This window comes from Ambystoma mexicanum, chromosome 1p, assembly GCF_040938575.1.
Source record: "Ambystoma mexicanum isolate Mex_15411 chromosome 1p, UKY_AmexF1_1, whole genome shotgun sequence".
Taxonomy (NCBI): domain Eukaryota; kingdom Metazoa; phylum Chordata; class Amphibia; order Caudata; family Ambystomatidae; genus Ambystoma; species Ambystoma mexicanum.
In genome coordinates, this window is record NC_090921.1 from 1013730325 (window position 1) to 1013752416 (window position 22092).

The window sequence follows — 22092 nt, forward strand, 5'->3', positions numbered from 1 at the left end:
ATTAGCGGAAATGCATGTTGGTGTTGAAATTCAGGGTGCTGTCAAACCACGGAAGTTCAAGTGAACAACAGACATGCATTGCACTGGTAATGTGTCAGACTGTCAGGGTGCTGCCTGTGGGTGGTGTCACAGGTGAGTGGTGCTAGTGGGTGGTGTCCAGTCTCGAGGGGGCTGTCTGTGGGGGGTGTCCCATCTGGAGGGGGCTGCCTGTGGGGGGGTCATGGGTGAGGGGGCATGGGTGTGGTGTCCTGTCTGGAGGGGGCCGCCTGTGGGTGGTGACACACGTGAGGGGGGTTGGGGTGTGGTGTCCCATCTGGAGGGGGCTACCTGTGGGAGGTGTCCTGTCTGGAGGGGGCTGCCTGTGGGGGGTGTCACATGTGAGGGAGGATGGGGCGGTGGTGTCCTGTCTGGAGGGGGCTGCCTGTGGGTGGTGTCGCAGGTAAGGGGGATGGGGGTGGTGTTCAGTCTGGAGGGGGCTGCCTGTCTGGGGGTCCCGTCTGCAGGGGGCTTTCTATGGGGGTGTCCAGTCTGGAAGGGGCTGCCTATGGGTGAGTCACGGGTGAGGGGGCATGGGTGTGGTGTCACTTCTGGAGGGGGCTGCCTGTTGGGGGGGTGTCCCATCTGGAGGGGGCTGCCTGTGAGTGTTGTCACAGGTGGGGGGGCTGGGGGTTGGTGTCCAGTCTGGAGGCGGCTGCCTGTGGGGGGGTGTCTCAGGTGAGGGAGGTTGGGGGGTGGTGTGTGGCCTACAGTGGTTCATGTGCAGTAGGCGTGTATGTTGACAGGATGGGTGCTGAGGATGTAGGGGAAACTAATGTCTTTGTAAGGGGTGTAGCCTACACTTGCAAGGTGGTGTGCAATTTCGCTGGGGTACGGGCTGGGCTTGCGGGGGAGAGTTCAAGTTTTCTTTGGGGTGCGGCCTGAGATTGCGAGGTGAGGCACGTGATTTTGCAGTGATGCGGCCTGGCCTTGCGAGGGGGGAGGGTTACATGTTTTCTCAAGGGTGTGGCCTGGGATTGCGAGGTGAGGCGTGCGATTTCGCTGTGGTGCGGCCTGTGCTTGCGAGGGAGGGCACTTCATTTCTCTGGGGTGCGGCCGGGGATTGTGAGCTTAGGCGTGCGATTTCGGTGTGCGTGGGGGCTGTTGTACGCATTCCTCGCGCAGCTTGTTGTGACTTGTGTGATGCTAGTAATGTGTCTTGGAATCCATGAATACGCGTGGCGCGCAATATTTTTTCTGCGCCACGGCTCGCGCAGGCTCCTTCTCGGCATGCAGCCCTTTCACCATTTCTGTGCCGGATTCCATGAATCTGGCCCTAAGGGGTTTTGTAGATCTTGCTCAGTCATGTGCACCAAACTCTGGAACTCGCTGCCAGAGGAAATTCGGAGCATTAGCAACCTAACAGAATTCAGAGAGAAGATAAAAACTGTTTTATTTAAGCCTGTGTGGTGAGGATTTGGCCTCTATGGATCTCCCGGTCACGTGCATAGATACCTTGGTAGCCCTCACCCCCCCTAACCTAACACAACATGTAGTGTATGAAATCTATTTACCTGGGAAGCAATTGATTGAGCTAATGCTACGACTGAAAATCTTGGAAGTTGTGCTTTCGTCCGATAATAAATACTCATTGTGCATTTTAGACTTTTGTGAAATCCTAGGATTGCGACATAAGACCTGCAAAGGCATAAGAAAGTTCCTAAATATCAATTTGAAAAATCCTATGCAGGTTTGAATTATTGCGGTGCCTGATTTTGTATCTTTGAAATGATGAAACTTTACAACCGGATACTCCTGCTTCTGAAACATTGCGTTCTGTGCTACATTGACCTAGGTAAGTCTTCATCACTCAGACCTATATTATTAATATCTCTTCTCGCCTCTACTCCCATGATATGGGTGAATATCAGAAATGCCCCAGGACACATTTGTGATATTGATGCATTGTTAATGTATGGACTGTTGGAACCCCTCACATTGAGGGCAGTGCTTGTTTCGCTTTGCATTTAAAAATACAATAAAACTAAATGTAATAAAAACAGTTTAAGTTGTGAGCTTTTCTATTAGCGCTTGCCCCTATGTGGGTTGTTTGACGGACAACAAGCAGTGAAAATTGCAAGTATATATTGACAAATTTAAGACATTAGATACTGTTGTTTTTGGCTAAGACTAAAAGCCTTACTCTTAACTGAAATGCAATGGGAAATGTATGCCTTTTGAAGCAGAGAGGATTTTTAGGGAAGCAAATCGGGCATGGAAGTAAAAATGTGGTGATTGGATAGGGAGGTTCTATGAATGTACTTAGAATTATGCTTTTTTACATTCATTTTTTGCTTTTGCAGGCAGAGACTGCTCCCCCCAAGGTCTACCCTATATCCCCAGACCCCCATATATATTTTGGAGCACTTTCGAAGCTGCATTTTAAATCCAATTTCGAAATTGGGATGTTTTTGTTGGGTGGAATGATGACAGTGGTTGCTGGTATCCACTTTGAGTGCTTTGCCTGCCCCATTGTTATTTAGGATCCATTGTTCCCTGTCACACTAAAATGTCTGGCTGAAAGCAGTACCCCTAGCTTACATAGACTTTGAGGTGCTTGTCTGGAGATACTGGCTGGTGCAGGGGGGCTGGTAGTGCTGTTCCTCCCAGAGCCTTGATACAGCCTGCCTGGATCAGGAATGTGCATTGGCGATCCTGAGATGGCAGTTACCTCCGGGATGTGAAGAGCACTGAGAGGGACTGACTGGAGCCAAGAAGTTAATGCCCCCTACCCGGGGTTCCGTTGAGGCCTGGAGGCTGTGGTGGTTTGCTTGTTCGTGTGGAGGCGTCTCTAAGTGGGAAAGGTACATTCCCTCTTCTTAACAAATCATCAGCTTAGTCGGGCTTGCAGCAATTTTAGGAGCTGAGGCGACCATGAAGCACCTTTTTCAAGATGGGAGAATGGCCCCTCTCCACTTACTGCGCATAGGTGCAGCCTCTGTCGGTTGACTTATTGCAGAATTGCACCAGAGATGGCAGCTAACTGATTTGAAAAGTGGTGAGATGGGCAGGCTGGGGCAGCAGAGTGGTTGCTGTTCAGTAGAGGAAACGTGGTGGTTAATTGTGGCTGCAGATGGAGACCTGGGTGTGACAACAACCGCCATACTGTAGTTGTGGGTTCCCTGGGTGGTGTCAACTCTACAAGAGAAACCTATAGCAAATTCACATACAGAGATGAGTAGAAATGCCAGGAAGGTGGAGTAGGCTGTGGGGACCTGTTGTGGACATTGCTGACCCAGATCAATGGCTCAGACCAATAGCCTGCGACCCTTCATAGGACAGCTTATCAGAGCCGGCCATGTGAATATGCCCATCGCAGACATCTCAATTGCTTGTGTCTCCTTCCTTAAACATGGGCATGCAGGGTCTCAATACTGTTCACATGCTTGCCCAAATATATAAAGGTGACATGAGGAGGCCCCCTGTCAGTGGCTGGCCTCCTTTTAAAAGTGATTCCTCTGTGGTTCCTGGCAGGTGTCCTCTTGGTGCCTGATTGTTCTGTAAAGGGGTGCCATGACTGTGGAGTGTTTGGAAGTCTGCCTCAGCTCTCTCCAGTCCACCATCGATATCCACTGTTACTTATGACCACAAATTACAATGCATCAATTGGCATTTGGAATAGTGATCCTGAAGAACTTACTCATCTCTGTGTGCTGTTCCCTATGGGTTTGGTTCTTGATCATGGAGCCCTGCTGAGGCGTTCAGCTGATAAGAGAAGCTTTGTCTGCCAGTTTTACACATGGAGGTTGATAGAATTCTGGTTTGGGGAAACGCCACGAGAGCCCTCTGGTCTACTCCAAACAAGTCAGGATGTGTGCTGGATAAAAGTAGGAAAAATACTTCGGCCCCTTCCTCCTTGCTCTGATGACGACTCACGTCCATCGGCTCACCTGACTGGAGCTTTTGGACCTCCTCACCACTGTCAAGGCCGAAATATTGTTGGTGGACATCAGGCAAGAGGTTGCCCACCTTGGGTACTTTGTTGATGGAAAGAAAAGATTGATTCAGGCTCCTAAACAGGCAATGTAATTTGCAATGGATAACTTTCAGGGTGTGAATAATCCCCACAGGGTAGAGAGTCAGAGGCCCCATCGAGGGCACTGAGGAGGCAATTGGAACGCTGGATCCAGGCTAACCAGGCCATGGCCTTTAGTTTTTTCAGAAAATTGCTGCTGCTGCTGCTGCTGCTAGTCTGGACAACCATCCTGTTTTCTGTCCAATCATGGATAAGCTTTATTTGGCAAATGGGACATGTACTGGGACACACCTTTTTTGGTGTTTTTTTGAGTTGGAAGGGAAAACTACCCAGTGCACCAACCTTGAGGAGGCTGTTCACTTGCTTAATGCAGACTTACGTCCTTCATCCTCCCCACCAATGCCAAAACTGGATGGTAAACTACCAAAATAATCAGGAAAAGGACTGTGGGTAGAAGCAAAAACTTGTGGGGAGGCAAAGACAGTAAAACAGTATGGTTATGACAGGTTTTTAAACCGATAGAGCACAAGGACACAACGACAGCTAGAGTAGGACAAGGAACCAGGGAATAAAGAACCAAGAGGTCAGAATTCCCTCGACAGGAAAAAAAAAACTAGCAAACACCGGGGAGCTTCCGGTATGGCTGAAGATCGTTGATAGGCAAGGGCAGTCTGTTAGCTCTAACTTTATAGTGCACATAGTGAGATAATTGGAAACTGTATTATCCTGAGGGCTCGTGTGGTATTGCTCAAATCTGCCTGGCCATGAGGAAGCCACTGCTCAGTGCATCTGCGTCATTTAGTCCACGTGATGCCAGAACATGTTGTTCTTTAACAAGATGGCAGCACGGCTATACAAACCTCAGGGTGAAATCGTCTGAAAAAGTGCAAAGATGGCTGGAGTAGCCCTCAAAGAACCAGTGCCAGGTTTATTAGGATAGCACGCTGGAAAACAAGGTCTTTGGTCTGAAGATTCAATGCAGATTCCAATAACATTCCAAGAACTGCATCCAATCCTGTTAAGCAAGTCCTGCAAGGGACTATGCACCAAGCAGGAGTGACAAAGATGATGAAACTCTTATTCCTCCTCATTGCCCACAATTGCATGACCAGGTTGTTGAGGCAGTAAGTGTTCCAGCGAAAAGAGTTCAGGGGGGAAGGAAATGCATCGAGGACAGATTGCATGTGTTAACAAAAATCGAGAAATGAAGTGTGGCTGCTAAAGGGAAAATCATGTGCTGTATTCTGAATGGGCAATAGTACTGAGGGTTTATCTTTCTCAAGTGACCATGCAGCTAGCGGAGGGACATCTACAATTTCTCACCAGGAGCAGTGGGGTGACTAGGACACTCCTGATCATGAGTCTTATGTTTCCTGGGCCTTTTGCAGTGGTGTAGTTGCTTGCTCCAACCAAAGGGCCCCATTGTTGCTTGGGACTAAAAGGATCGAACGCATAAGAACAGTAACAAAAGTTTGGTTCCGAAATAGTCATATTGAGAGTTGTTGTAATAAAACTCAGCAGTGTATCAATGGGAATTCCAGTTGTTGGTATTTTGACAGGAAACAGAACGTGGGTATTGTCCTATGATGGCATTAATCTGCTCTGATTTGTCCATTGCCCATCTGTCTGGGGATGGTTGGCTGATGAAAGGGTCAGATGACTAGATAGCAGTTTACATAAAGCCATCCCCAATCGGGCAGCAAATTGGAGACTGTAAGGAACTCATGGTGGCAACCGTAAAGACAGACGCAAGTGATCACAGTTCAAGGGTGTTTATTAAACTGTATAATGGGTGAGAAAAATGCCTAATCTAAACCTAAATCCAAGATGGGAGCAAGCTATGACCATCAAATAATAAAGCAGTCCTAGTGGCGTTTTACAAATATTTAAATAAGGGCCTATACTAAAAAACCTATTGCCAATCCTTAAAACTAAGTTACAAAATAGTGTGGGATAATGTTCTCAAAAAAGAAAGAAAGAAGTGTTCACCAAATGATATGTCGGGCGGTATGACTGGGTCTCCCTTCCCCACGTTTTTAGCACGGGACAAGGCAGGACCTCTAAGCACAGCACAAGGTTACAGTTCCTTTCAACAATGCTAGGACCTTCTGTGGCCAAGTCTCTTTCCTGCAGAAGTCTCTTGCCTTAGAAGCCTGCTGTACCAAAACAACAAACAAAAGTTCCTTTAGTAGTCTTTCACGATGGACAATTGCTCCTCGCCCCTTGGATCCCCCTCAGCCGTGCTCTGATCCTTCATCTTTCACGTTAGACTTCCTCGGCCGGGTTTACTATGGCCTTTCAGTCAAAACGTATTAATCAGCAATTTCAATGTCTTTTAACCAATTATCCATTGTAGACATGCCTCCCTCCCTCACCCCAACACAAATTAAAACGTGCCTTTCAGGGGAAGGTAATCATGAGCCCCTGCAAAGTTTAAGTGGTGCACACTTTAAAACAAAACAAAAAAAACTATAGTTCACTATTTTCTGCCGCTGGGTTCTCTCTTGTCGTCACAGTGTTCAGGTGTATACCACCATATCCCCTCAATTCGCAGGTATCCCTCTGTCGGGTTCACATTTGCCAGCTTCAAAGTTCAATGGGTTTTCTCCCATATGCCAAAGTGTTTCTAGTGTGCGAGGGGGTTTTCGTGACCCTCGTAGGACCACTTTGACACTTCACATTAGCCTCTCCTAAGGCCACAAGACGGTAGTTTCCATAAAACATTTTCAAAAGAGGTAGCAGGCACGCCTCTCCGGAAAGGACATGGCATGATAACCTGTTCTGTTTTCTTTTTTTTTCCACTTTGAGAGTTCTCAGCCATCGCTTTTTGCTCACTGTACCTTGCACCAAAATGCTATGGCAATTCCCTTCTGAACAAGAGTGAGGCACAGCTCCACCTCACTGATGAGGCCCAACAAGGCTGAAACGCGTGTATGGGGTTGCTGTTGGACACAACTGTGTCACTTATCATTGGAGATTCAGCATGGAGTACTAAAATAGCCACTGGTTAACACCAGACCCAGCGCCACTGTAAAACTGGGTTCCAACCCCAAACCTGTACCATACAGACAGGTTGTATATGGTCTGTGGTATGCTGAGAGTACATCAAGATATCATTTAGGTGTATGCTGACCATGTGGTTTAGATAGGGTCAGAAGACTTTGTTGATAAACCTCTCAAAATTTGCGGGGACAGTATGCAGCCCGAATACATAATGTTGGGCATAATGAAATATATGTAACACCTAAATGTGTTTGGAAGCAGTCTTCCATTCGTTCCTTCACTGAATACACATATGATTTTTACTCTCCTCTGAGGTTCAATTTGGCGATTATGCAAGAGCCATGTAGTTAATCTAACATCGGTACAATGAGCCGCAATAGGTAAAGATTCTTGATTGTAATGGAATTCAGTTCACGGTAATCCAGGCATTACCGCAGGTCTCCTTCCTTCTTGCTGATGTAAAAGAACTCCGGCCTGTAGGGTGCTGAGAAGGCTAAGTAAAGCATTTGTGTAATGAATCCATGATGTTCTATTGTAGAATTTCCTTTTCAGGTCCCATTAAGAGGGCGGGTATAACTTTCCATAGGGGTTTGAAGGCCTGGGCTTTAGATGTGTGCAGTAGTGATATGGTCTTTCTTGTGATACCACCAAGGCTTCATGATCATGCAAGATGTCAAGGAAGTAATAATATCCAGGCATTATACATTCACTATACCGAAAGCGTCAATTGTACCAGCATTAAAGACAGAACTAACGACCATACAGTGGGATATACCCCATGAAATAGACGCATACACAGGAAAATACAGATGCTCAGTACATCAAGAGCACCAGGCTCTGACGCGCTCAATAATGCCATTCTAAAAGAAAGCATTGAAGAGTGGTCCCTGTTCATTCATAAACTTTTCAAAAACATCGTAATAAACCACGCAATTACAAGCTCCTGGAAGACGGCCATCGTCGTACCCATCTTTTAGATTTACCATCCTAAAAGATAAAGTGGCAGAAGGAAAACCTCGAATTTTCCTGGCTTTCGTAGACCTCACCCAAGCATTCGACCGAATTGATAGGGGCAAACTATGGGGTAAACTCTTCCACCATGGCTGCCCAAAGGAGATACTGGAGCCAATAGTGGCCCTGCACTCTGATGATTCTATCAGAGTGTGGTTGAACATGGCAGGGCTTTTGTCAGCACAAATACCTACAGCCAGAGGAGTAAAACAGGACTTCCCTCCGGCCCGGCCCTGTTGAACTACTTGCTGATTGACATCAAAGACGACAAGGCTTCAATTAGATTCCCCCCCCAACGATCAGAGGCGTGAAATTGAACCATTTGCTATATGCGGATGATCTGATCCTTATAGATCAGATGGCTGTGGGGCTTCAACATCAACTCGAAGCACTACAAAACTACATTCAAAAAAATAAACTAGAGATTAATAAAGAGAAAACAAAAATCTCGTGCTTCGAGAAAGGTGTTAAGAGAAAAGAAAACTTAACCTGGTTCATAGATGGCATAAAAATTGAGAAGGTACAACAGTTTCGGTACCTAGGGGTGACTCTATCGAACAGCAAAGTGGAGACTTTTGCACAAACCTCGTTAAGAGAGAAGACAAATACCCTGGTGACGCAAGCCCCTATAATCAACACAAAATATGTTTCTCTCTATTACTGATAGTACATTTCTAGAAAGGGAAGGTGGTTCCAGCAACCAGTTACGGAGTGAAGCAATGCCACAGATCCCAACTAAATTCTGGTCCATATTAGGCCTTTTTTGGAGGAGAGTTCTGTGCTTGGCAAACTCAACGCCGGTAGCTGCAATTCAGAGGGAATTAGGCCTACTATCACTAGAAGCAGTGATAGATTGGAACACCGTGGCTTTATTCAGGAAAATAATCCAACCAAGCCCCCCGCAAATCTTCGAAATTATAAACAAAGAATTAAAAGGGGGGGGGGGTTAACTCATGAATGAATGGTCAACCAAATACAGAGGGAAATTATTGGAACTGGGGTGTACCGAAGAAGAGCTAGATGGAAACCCGATCAAAGTAAAAAAAAAAAAAAAGTTGGGAGACTTAGATTGGATTAAAACTCCAGAAACTGTCATTTTATAAACTGTTGAAAAATCTCCCATGGGCATGTAAAAAAAGAAATCAATTGGCAAGCTACTTGGTGAAATTCCCGAATAGATCGTATCAGGATGTATTCCTAAGATTGAGACTGAGCCTGCGCCACACAAGAGATCTTGGAAAAAAGAGGCCTAGTGGAATCCAACCACTGCCGTTTCTGTAAAATAAGCCATAAAGAAGAGACTCTGGAGCATCTAATATTGGACTGTAAAGAGCTGAGGACGATTAGAAACGTATTGCTGGAACCTCTTTGGGTTAAACACCAAACTTTAACGAGAGATGAATGGTGGTCTTATTTGCTCAATGGAGAAAACCAGTCCAATGTAATGGTAATGGTAGTGGTAGCTTTAATGAATAAGATACTCCCATTTGAAAGCCAATTACATTGAATTGGACTCAGTAAATCCAAATTCCATCTACTAAGGGACCTCACAGAGGTAACAACGGAACGAAGAATTTGTTCACAGCAAAGGAAATTAAGTCTATGTAAAAGTAGAGGAAATACTTTTAATCATAAAGACATTGGAACGAATTAGGGTTTCATTTTATGTTTCATGTGATACATTTGTAAAAATTGTAAAGTACAATTAAATAAAAAAAAAATAATAATAATGTCCAGGCAATGATGTAGCAGCTAGAGCCAAATGGCCCTCCTTGCATTTTAATGCAAAAGTTGAACTATAAATATCAGGCATCAAACATTCAGTCTAGCAACAGGTAGAACCAAGGGTTATGGTAGTAGAAGTCAAGTCAATTCAGGGACTGTGCCTTTTGAAGCCAGACATACACGTAATGGTATGCAAAGCAGGGGTCTTGTTGACTGTAGCATGTCATGACCAAATGCACTGTCTGTTGTTAAACAACAAACACATCTGGGAAGGTAGCCCAACAATCACAATACAGTTACAGGTAAAATCTGAAAAAAAAGACAAAAAGTAATTCTGTTGGACATTGTGTGAGAGAATTCAGAAAAGGAAAAGGAAAAAAACGATTTCTCTCAACACGCCTCTATGTCTAAAGGCTGGTTACAAAAGGCTGAACCTGTGGATTCCAGGACAAAAGGCTGCTTTCTTCAGTTTCAACCTTTTGTAAACAGCTCTCTCCTGGCCCCTTTTGTGGGGCCCCTCCCCCCTCAGAGTCCCAACTGCTTTGTGGCCCCCTCTCTCCCCTACACCTTCTCCCCGTACTTACTTGCTGCATCCTGTGATGAATCTGACAATGTCATCACTCCTTTCTCTGCTGTAACCTTTCCTCGTATGGCCAGGGTGAGGCAGTCGCTTTCTGATCCAAACCCTGGGGGTGGCTATAGGAGGGAGGATCACTTGGGGGGTGGGGGGGGTGGCGATTCTCGGGGAGAAGACATGGCATCATTGGAGGAGGACACATATCCCCCGTTCCTTTTAAGGATGTTCCTTCCCTTCCCCAGGCTCCGATGGCCTATTGTAATATTCTCCCTCAACCCTTGCCAACTCCACTTCAAATATTTCCCCACATGACATAGGGAACAATATATCCACAACTGGGACGAGGAGTGATGATTACTCCCAATATAGTCCAACATCAACTTCCTCAGTATTGTGCTAAAACCAACCTGACAACTGGGACGAGGAAGAGGGTTGGCGCAATAAAGATGACTAGGACCGGCAAACCAATGCTGTGGTCTAGTCTTTGGAGATTGCTCCGATAGACTGGGAACTTTAAATTCGACACAGTTGATGATGAGGTGTGTGTGCTGCAGGAGCGGATGCTGACCGCAATGCACGCTGGGCAGGAGCACGCCACAGGAAGCTGTGAGCAGGCGAGACCTGAGACCGGAAGCTGGAGTGCACTGAAGCCACCAACGCCGAGCACGAAGCAGCTGGAGCCGCACACATGTGGAGGATGCATGGAAAAAGCACAGTAGCTAACAGGACGCACGCCAAGTCAATGGAGTGAAGGAAACCAGAACAAAGACACGCGAAGAGCATTTCCAGCACCCAGTAAGCCCAGGGAAGACGAACGGGTTACAGGTGTATGCCGCATTGAGCAAGGGACACAAGAGTCTCAGAATGAAGTATATGAAGAACCTGAAGTACTTGTGAATTGTACCACAAACTGGTTGCTGAATCCATATTTACAGGAGGAAAACAAAATTAAGTCAACAGTGAATATTAAAGAGAATTCTGTTGAACCACATCTAACAAGCCAATTTTCAGCAAACTTTGTTTCATGAACAAAAGGGAAAATAATCGCATATGAGTCATGGCAGGAGATTATAACAGGCAAATCCAAGTGTATGAGAGAGACTGCAAGCCAAACATTTTCAAGAGCCCGTAAAAGTCCTGGCAGGAGAGTATAACAGGCAAAGCCAAGTGTATGAGAAAGACTACAAGCTAAGTGATTTCAAGAATGCATAAAAATCCTGACAGAAGAATATACCAGGCAGAGCTAAGTATTTGAGAAAGACTGCAAGTTAAACACAGAGTCTGTATAAAAAGACCTGGCAAGGGAGTGCACCAAGCACAGTCACATGTGAACCTTATATCATTCAAATAAGATAACCTCAAGGAAGATCCATGCTCTGGCGTGTGTTAGTTGTTGGAAAAAGTGAAAAAGAACATAGCAGGGCAGTATATTGGGTGAGCAGCGAGGCGGGACAAAGACTGATATGCAAATGAATATTTCCCATCTGTGAAAGGTACAGTGAGCAAAAAGCGATGGCTGCGGACTCTCAAAGTGGGGAAAAAAAACACAGAACCGGTTATAATGCCATGTTCTTTCTGGAGAGGGGCGCCTGCTACCATTTTTTAAAAACACTTGAGTAGTAACTTGAAAGAGAACTCCAAGGAAGACCCATGCCCTTGGAATTCTGAACTGTCTTGTGTGTGAAGAGGAGCTTGGGGAAAGGAATAATTTCCCTGAGAATTGGGGACCCTCCAAGAGGAAAGAACTACCCTCTTGGTTTGCCAGGAACTTGGTCATTCTTTTGTTTGTGAACTTTCATATTGGTGAAGTTGAACCTGTTGAAGGGAGCCATCCCCTGGAACTTTGAACATTTTTCCGTTTGGAACTCTTTGGTTGAACTTACATTTTGTATTGGATTTGAACGTGTGTGCACCTTCAAGATCCAGAGACAAGACCCTTTGCCCCTTAGATTTAGTTTTAGAGTGTGAGGGCCAGAATAGGACTACGGACACAGAACATATAATTTTGGACATCTTGACAAAGGACAGAGCCATTAATTTTGGTTGAGGTAGGTAAACTAATCTTAGACTAGAGATAGTGTGGCATTTTCCCAACCCTTTTTCATTTAATAAGTCGTTATCCCAAAACATAAATTCTCTGTGTCCGTGTCTCATTCCTGGCTCTTCACAGTCCTCTGGCTGCCTCCTTCCTGCAGTCTGGATACTGCATTCCCGGAAACCCGAAGCAAGGCACACCAGCAAGGGTCTCCTCCCCCCTCCCCTACTTGTTTTCTCCCCCAGGCCCCTTCTGCACTATCTGAAATGTCGTCAGGCCTAGTACGTTAGTCGCTTGTTTTGTTCCTCCCCTCCCTTTCTGCACCCCTCTCCCTCACCTTTTGTTAATCTCCGGCTCTACCAGAAATGTCATCTGGCCTAGTACAGTAGTCGCCTGTCTGTTTCCATTTCCTTCCCACTCTCCCACTCCCTTCCTTATCTTTGTCTTAGATCTTGCACTATCTGAAATGCCGCCAGGTCGAGTACGATAGTTAATTTCACATTCTTATTGTTCATGGCCTGTAAAGAATGTCATTGTATTTTCCCTTGTTAGCTTCCTTGCCTTGAAGCGCTTTGAAACACATTGTGTATAGGGGCTAAATAAATAAACTATCATATAATATCATAGCACACTTTTGTGCGTGACCTTTTGTGCCGATGCCGCTGAATCTCGACCGTGAACGCTTAACACATGTGAATAGTGAAGAAGAGTGAATTAATCACCCAAAAATGTATAATAGTCATATTGTGTTAATGTCTCCAAAATTAGACAAAACGCAACTAAAACACATAAATGTAAACAAGTACATGTTTAGTTAAAAAACAATTGTTCAAATTGTAGAACACACTTGTAAAACAATACAGTCCATGGGAGGTATGGGGCCTTCTACATGGGCAAGTCATAGTAAGTGCTGTCTATACAGAATGTATTTATAAAGCAACCATTCTATGGAGAAACTGTGAGCATGCAGACACAAAAGTGAGCAATGTGGTCAACAGTTTGTGACATAATCACACACTGACAGTTAGAATAAAGTAAGAGAATCTATGAGTGGAACTCCTATTTACCCCCCATTTAGGCATATTGAAAATAAACCATTAAATAATTGAATGCCCTTGACGGTACAAGAAGTTTGACCCAGGCCTATAGGGAAAAACTCTACCCGTCAGTGTGTAATTATTACACCATGAGAGGCATAATTCAGAATGTTGTGTAACTTACAGATAAGATGTCTGCTTGATTAACCAGGGAAGGACCCCAAAGACCATGAGAAGGAAAACGTGCGAAGGATGAGAGAGATTCAGAAGAAGTGTCGTGCGAAGGAGATGGAGAGAGAGAATAATCGACCCAAACCTGTGAAGGCCCTTTGGAAGTCTCAGAAATATGAGAGTGTGGAGTCGAAGGTGATTGCTAGACTTCAGGTATGGTTTCTAGTCCTAATTGGATATTCTTGCCGTGGGCATATCATGTGGCATGTGGCAGCTATTATGTACCCTTCCATCGTAACCATTTTCATGGCTGTTATTGGCATTACAATACTTTGTGCAATTGCCTCTCCAAAGTTATGTTGATAAGACTGTGTATCTTAGAAACTGAGAGGGGTGTGTTCAATCAAAAGGTTTGTGTTAACAATATCTACTAATTATTCTGGGATAAGTCTGCTTATCTCTCACCAGCTCCCATTTCCATGCCCATTGTATTGTATTCCTCCCCACCTGTTGTGCTCTGCACCTCAAACCACTGTGCTCTGTACCCAGGCGTTGCACGCACACTGTCTCCTGTGCCTTGCCTTCCAGGCTGCTTGCTCTTAGCACTGCCCACCGCTTGCTTCCCTTTCCTTCGTCCCCTGCAATTACTTTTCCTGCCATCTGTCTCTTCTTACCCCATGTTCCCTTCCTCTCCCTAACTCCTCCTGTGTCTGGATCCCTCCGAACCTTGCCCAGTCCATTCCCCCCAATGCTCACGCCAATGCCATTTTTTGGTCATCTGCCCCTCCCTTCTCGTCCGACCTTCATGCTAGCATTGCCTCCCATCTCACAGATGGCCTTGCCTCTTTAAGTGCAGGTGCCTGAATATCCCCCCACCCCCGTTTTCTTTTCACTATATAAGCCTTTCCCTTTTCCTTCTCTATCAGTGTATTTTCTAATACCCTCTTTGTCCTTTCTCTTTCTTTGGATCTTCTCAGTTATTTAAAATAAAATCTCCCTTTTTTATAGTTGCATGTCATTTCCATCTTTCCATGTACCACAGACACTTTGCCTTGGGATAGTTTTCTTCTGAACCAACAGCTCGCCCGTTATTTCAGATGGAGATGTACCTCATCATCTTTCAGCTGTGGGGTTGTGACAGTGTTGAAGTCTTCTTCAGATCAGAGACCTAGAGAACGAGTACAGGAAAGCCCAGAGATCCAGATATTTTTGCCATAATTCAGGAGGAAAAGTGGGCGTTTCAAGACAAGATTCCATTTGTCACAGAATGTACTGGCAAGGAGACATGCAGAGTGAGAGCACATGGGAAGGGCCGCCGCCAAGCTGGTTAAGAAAGAGAGTATAGAGGACATAGAAAATGAGGATGCAATGTTTCAGCACAGTGCTCATAATATCTAGAGGTTTTTATGAGATATTAGCAAAAGTTACGTAGTCAGGAAATCCTGATCTGAGATGACCAGGTAGATGTACGTAGGAAATCCCCCTTCGCAGACTGGCTGGCGGTGAGAGAGGGACAAGCTGGACACTGGCATCGTCGGAGGAGGTGATTGCAGCCATCAATGAAATTAGTTCCGGAAAGGTCTGGGGGAAGATGGCCTTACTGTAGAATACTGCAAGTGGGTTGCCCTGATACTAGGCCCATAGCTAGCGCAGGCATACAATTGAGAGAAAGACGTAGGGACATTGGTCTCTATGGTTGGAGAGTATAGCTGCCTTCCACAAGACCTGCCGAGATCTTAATAAAGGACATCGTCATTGATTTTGGGATGTAAAGGTTTCATTCAGCAAAATGTGTCTACTAGTAAGCCACTGCGTGAATGGTCTAAATGAATAAATGTCCTTGGCCTGTCTAAATAAACCATAATTACACAATTAGAAGTAGGGTAAATTAATAAGCCTATTATGAACTCACTGAGCGGAAATCATATTGCTAAATTCATTATATTTTCTTATCAATCATCTGACCATAGATAGCTTCTATTTTGTTACAGAAGCCATTATCTTTCAGGCATAGGCCCACACACATTCCAGAAGATTTATGTATACTCTTGTTCAGCCCCAATAAACCAGTTAAAAGAGAGCATCACCTGCTCTTCTATTTTCTAACCCACAATCCTAAACACTTGCCTAAGAACCGGTGAATACGAGGACAAGATCACACCACATGTATGACCTTGTTCTACAGAGCTACATAGGTACCACATCTGTTGGACCTTTTTGGAAATAGGTTGTGGCCCCTCTGCGGTGTATGAATGTACTGGAAGTGGAGGAGTTTCTGAACTTAGTTTGTTGAGACCCCCTTTGTGTGCTGCCCTTTATAACGCCAATCCTGTAGGCACACTTCCAATGCTAGTCCGTTTCCCATTGGAGAGCTCTGAGAGGACATTGACAAAGTATATGGTATGAAGGTCAACTTGCCAACAGCAAAGGGGAGTACAGCTTATCCAGTTCTGACTATTGTGTCGGGCTAAACAAGATTATACGATGCAGTTGATGAGATTAACTTCACTTCTCCTATTCATAACTCCCTCCAAGTGTCTCGCAGACTGTGCCAATGGCGCGGCCTTAGACATTCTAACATGGAGATGCTCCAAGATGGGGGAGAACCAGTGTGGCACATATTAGGCCTGAAGGATAAAGACCTACCATTTCCCCCTCAGAAAACTGGAGGATCAACATAACCCACGTATCACAAACAGCCCTGTCAAAGGGGCCCAATAGACCTCTCTCAAGCTTTGGTAGGTGGCCTACCAAGGCAGTGCCAGAGCCAGACCGACTCCATAGTTATGTGAGGGAACTTAGAGGGACCCCTGTCCATTTTATGCATGATATCATGTAAGTGCATTTATGCCTCTTTCTCTGTGCTTTGCAGCCTCTGTCCTGCCCAAGTCTGTTTTTCTAACCTTTTGGATAGTGTCCCCAAGCCATGGGAATCAGAGCTGCCTGTTATACCGACATGAGGCCCAGAGACTAGAACTACCAGGATGCACCACACTTCTCATACCATGACAATGGCTGTTGAATCCCCAAGGAGCAACATCTACTAGAGACCAACAACAAACACTACAAGCACCTTGATGCACCTGCGACCAAAGATCACACCCTGTGCCAGATCAGTAGGAGGGAAATGGGCATTCCTCACTTAACCAGGAGCTGCCTAGGGGACCCAACACCTACCACAGGGAAACAGTGGACATCAGCAGCAAAGCTAGTGCTGATGTGGAGTAACAACTGAACACTAGCCAAAATCCTTATGGATGGTGTCTTACCTGGCACAGGTGGGCAACGGAGAGTAAACAACACCAGAGGCCGCATGGAAAGCTGGAAGACGATGGAGGCAGAGATTGGGCCAGGAGAACATCTCACTCGAGTGTCCGATAGGAGCTTAGGGAGCTGTCCAGACAGGAAGGGGAGGGCTACATAAACCCTGGAGTGTCAGTCTTCAGTGAGAGGTGTTTGGCTGGGGTCAGAGGAAGTGCAGGAGAGCCAAGAGACCGGAGAGGGGTGTGCATTAGGTGAAGGAAAGTGCTGGTGTGTTTGGAGACAGTAAAGGTAAGGTGTTGCAATTGAGAGTGTGGCACCAATTTTGTTGTATGTCTGTGTGTGAGGGAGCGAAGGTGAGAAAGAGTGAAATCAGGAAGGCGGAGGAGAGGAGAGGAGAGTAGAGATAGGAGGAGTGAGACACGAAGATAAGGAGTTAAAGCCCAGAGGAAGAGTCAAGAAGGGGAAAGAAGAGTAAGAACAAAAGTTGCAAGGATATCAACAGAGAGGAAAGTTACAGCGGGACAATCAGGCTATCCCTGTTTAGGTCACTAGAAAGATCCCAAGGGGGAGAGGTAGATAATGCTATAGCATTTAGACCTCCACAGAGTATGGGAAGCTTCTACAGTAAGGGAACTCGGTCTATAGTGAACAAATATCATGTTGAGTCTTTCAGGAGCAGGGAGCCCCCTTGAAGGCTGAGGGCAAGTGTACAGGGATCCCATGCTCTGAGCCCCAATTGCTTTGATTGGTCTGTTTTATTTTAATATAAGCTGAAAACCTATTGAAACTGTCGAACAGGGAGTCAACAGACCCGGTGGGGGTGTCTTGTGTGTGCAGGCGGACAGCCCCCCCCGCTTCCCCACCCCTCTGGCAATAACAGGCAGGCTACACTGAAAAGTGAGAACACAATGAAGGCACTACAGTCTTTGTGGAAACTATGCACAGATTTATTACAGGAAGAGGAGTGAACTCATTGCCAGCAGGATAAATTGAACACACTGGACTAGCTAGGAACACCCTCTAGCATGGAACCCAGAACCTGGGGAGTACCCGTGCATGCAGGGGGTGGGGAGGGACCCCAAGGGAGAAAGGGAAGTTTGTAGTGGATTTGGAGGAGGGAATTGCTACAGACGGTGAGGGGAGAAAAGAAAGGGAGAGAGGGAAAGCAAGTGAGAGAGAAAAAGGGAGGGAGAGAGAAAGAAAGGGAGCGAGCAGAGAGGCACAGAGAGACACACACGGAGAGACAGACACAGGGAGAGGGAGACAGGCACAGAGATGAGAGAGAGAGAGAGAGAGAGAGAGAGAGAGAGAGAGAGAGAGAGAGAGAGAGAGAGAGACACACACCGATTTCCCACCCACCCCCCGACTGGTGGAAAGGTAGCACAGGTTGACGAGTAAAGGGTGGGGAATGATGGAGAGGAAAGACAAGTGTACCGTCTGAAGGGGCCTCCTGAGATGGAGGAGGTTCCCAGAAAGGGTGCAAGAGGTCAGGGGCTAGCTTGTTGACTTGGCAGAAGCCAGGATAATTCCAGGGTTTGGGACAAGTGGCTTTCCACAGCCCCCCACCCATGATGGATACAGCAAGTCAAACTAGTTTTCCAGGGCTCAGAAAGGCTTAGTGGCAGGACAAATGGGAGATAGAAATTATAGGGTGGGGGCAAGCGGGAGGAAAAGTCGAAAGGGGCCAGTCCGAGGCTGTAGCTGAGCAACAAGTAGAACTGGTTCTTGGAGGGTTCCTGGCTTCGGTCGACAACCCCCTACAAACAGTGCACGAGACACCGGAAAATAATTGGGAAAAATAAGTCACTCATTACTTTGGGACATTAAGTCGTGCAATACATTGAATACAGTGTAGAAATTAAGTCAAGTAATACATTGATAATGGAAAAAATACAGGAAACCCACAGTAAACAGGAAGGGACATAGAAATTGCAATTTCCACAATACTGTCCTGTGAGTTAATGACAACTTTGTCACACCAGCTTTCTCAAAGGGCTATCCAACTAAGACAAAAAGTATCTGGGGAGATTTACTGATGTATTCAGGAAAGGAGAAACTTAGATATAGCATAGCAATTACAGATAAAGGTTGCTTGATCCATCTTTCAACCTGATGCAGTTAGTTATGGCCATCAACTCAACAACCTTTCTCATAAACACTCCAAGGTGGACAAGTCATGTTGCGTGGTCCGCCTAATTTAAACACAATTGGTAAAACAAACCCTTCAGTTGTACCAAATGGGCAACCCCCTAAGCAAAAACTTTATGCCATATTTGCAAAACCGGCTGTAGTGAAGGATTCGGCTTACGGGCAGCCCCCTGGAATAGCCCACTTGGTTATGCCGGCACCACCTGCAAAAGAAACAGTAGAAGACATTGCTCTGGGTGAACCAAAGAGCCAGTATCTGACTGGCGAGAAAGTCCCCGATATTAGACAGGACTCGGCTGGAGTCAGATTTAAAGTGTGGGACTTGCAACACCAGAAATACTCACTAAAGAAAGATATGCCTGTAAATGACCACTTGTGTATTTATTTGAATCGCCTCTTCGAGAGTTCGAACAGATACCCTTTGTATAGACATTACACACTTTCTTTAATGCATGAAATCCCAAATCTAAGACTTATGACCTCAGGAGACCATATGACTGTGGAATTTGTATATGAGGATAATTTAGACACAGTGAAATTGCACCTGAGGTCATTCATTACTATAGAGATTATCATGGCAGAAAAATAATGTCTTTTATCCCTGGGGTTTGAAGTCACCGACACAGGCCCCTCAATAATTTCAAGTGTTACACCAATTTATCCAGATAAGAGCTGGATGGTGCGTAGTCTGGCTGGAACGCGCCATACAGACATATACAGCTCAAGAGGGTACACACAGAATCCGACGCATGGGAGGACGGATGGTTCCTGGATGAAAGGTGACAGTAATAAATGGGAACACGATCGCAGGGAAACACACCATACATGATGTTCTAATTGGTCATTGGCTTCCTGGAACTCTAGGGGTTACAGGAACATTATAAGTAATTGAGATCTTTTTGTTTCATTTGACATAGTGTGTTTGTAAGTAACACTCCTCCAGGATCCCCCTATCATAGAGGGCTTTGAAGTTGTATATAGCAAGGCCCTACGGGGAGAAAAGGGGAGACCTTATGGTGGCCTGCTGACAGCTATCAAACAATCTCAAGGGGTTTCTATTCAAAAAATTGAAATGGATAGGGCTGATATGTTGGTGGCACTTATGGTCTGGCGGGAAGAGGAGTTTGGTACACTCAGCAAATACCTATTGGTAAATGTGTATTTTAACCCGCAGAAAGAACAATTGGAGGAGGCTCTTTTGGCTCTTTCATTCACACTGCTGGGGGAGTTTCCGGAGGAAGGGGCTTCACTTATAGTGGTGGGTGATTTTAATGCGGAATGCCTAGATAATAAGTGGTATATGGCACCAAACAGAAAGTCTGTGGCAGGACTCTCATGCTAGGGGAAAAAGAATTATTCAAGAATTTGAAGTCTGGGACTTGGTAATAGTGAACGGAATGCTGAAGGGGATATCCCACCCAATTTTTCTTGGCACAATGGGCACTGGAAAACATTAGACTATGTATTTGTTTCACAGGACTTAGCAGTGAGGCAGGGTTCCCTGGTAATAATGGTTTGAATTTGAGCGATCATTCTTTGTTGGTATACAGCATTGCTCTGCCTATGAAAAAGGACAATGCTGTGCAATTAACAGTGGAAATAAACCCTAGAAACATAGAGGTTAGATGGGTACCAAAAATGGCTAAGGCCTTTCTTGGGAGGATTTCTAGCCTCTCTATATAAAGGAGGGCCATTTTGGGTTCTGCGTTAGGCTTTCCTGTTATAATACGGGGGGTTCTGGGTAGTTTAACTACGGACAGAAACGTAAAGAAAGGGGTGGATAGGTGGGGTCGTTCACATGCCTTTGACTTGGCGTTACAGACACGTAGGAAACAACTGCACAGAGAAGTGAGGAAGCTAAAAAAGGCTTCATTAGTTAATTTTTACTGTACATCAATGATGGCTTGTATGGCAGGGAATAACACAGGCAGATTCTGGCAGTTAATAAAGCCTCAAGGGAGAGAATCTTTTGTACAGTCTTGCTCGATTTTGGAAGAAATTTGGGTGAAGCATTTTTCTCAAGTGTATGTGAAACCAGGGGCCAACAGTCCATTAGTGTGGTTTCAGGGCAGGTGGACGGGGGCACTCAAATTGGATCTGGAGGACATTATTTATCTGATAAAAAGGAGCAAGCTTTCTAACGCCCCGGGGCCCAATGGCCTTTCTAACCTGACATTCAAAGATAATCTGGATATCTGGCCTAACGTATTATCAGACTTGTTCTCCAGTATCCTTGTTAATGAAGTGTTCCCTGATACTTGGTCTGCAACCATCATTTTGATTTTTAAAGGTGGAGATAGGTCGTCCCGCTCATTCTATAAGCCCATGTTGGACACCTCGAACAAAATATTTGCAAAAATGCTCCTCAAAGAACTATAAAAATGGGCACGCAAATCCAACTCACTGGATATTTATCAGGTGGGGTTTCGCTAGGGCATGGGTACAGCCCTAAATAGTTTTAACCTGGATTTACTTGCACACCATGCTAAAGCCCAAGCAAGACCAGTTTTTGTAGCCTTTTTGGATATCAGCAAGGCCTTCGATCATGTAAATAGGGCCTTGATTTGGAAAAAGTTGCATGAACAAGGCTGTCCACTTGCGTTGGTGGGTATACTTGATGCCCTGCACACAGGTACTAGAATCAGGGTTAGGTTGGATGCCTTTGGTGGATATACGGTATGGATCCAAACTAACAGGGGCTTACGTCAGGGATGTGTGTTGGCCCCCTTTCTGTTTTGCTTTTATTTGTTTGACATAGTGAACCACTTGGAAAAAGTAAGAACAAATCTGCCAAGATTGGGAACCTTAGTGATACAATATTTATTGCACGCTGATGACATTGTATTATGCGGCTTGACGGCTATAGGCCTTCAAAGAGCCTTAGTGGTAGTAGAAGAGTTTATGGAAAGCTTGGACTTGGCGCTAAATATATTGTAATCAAAGGTACTGGTGTTAAAAGGTGGTGGAATTTTTTTTTTTAAATGACTACATGGTCACTAAAATATGGTAGCCTTGAGGTAGTCCCTAAGTTTGTGTATTTAGGCTCGTCGATTTATGACAATTTGGATGGGCCTGAGCTTGTGGCAGACCTTAAGGCTAATTTTCTTGG

The 22092-nt window shown here is 45.4% G+C and overlaps 1 protein-coding gene across 1 annotated transcript in view; it reads left to right on the forward strand.

Moving 5' to 3' along the window:
* ENKD1 (enkurin domain containing 1) overlaps positions 1 to 22092 on the forward strand; it is a 358562-nt gene that overhangs the window by 111734 nt on the left and 224736 nt on the right. The window contains exon 4 of the mRNA XM_069655171.1: positions 13612 to 13784. Within this exon, the coding sequence (XP_069511272.1) occupies positions 13612 to 13784 (173 nt within the window). The remainder of the gene's footprint in view (positions 1 to 13611; positions 13785 to 22092) is intronic.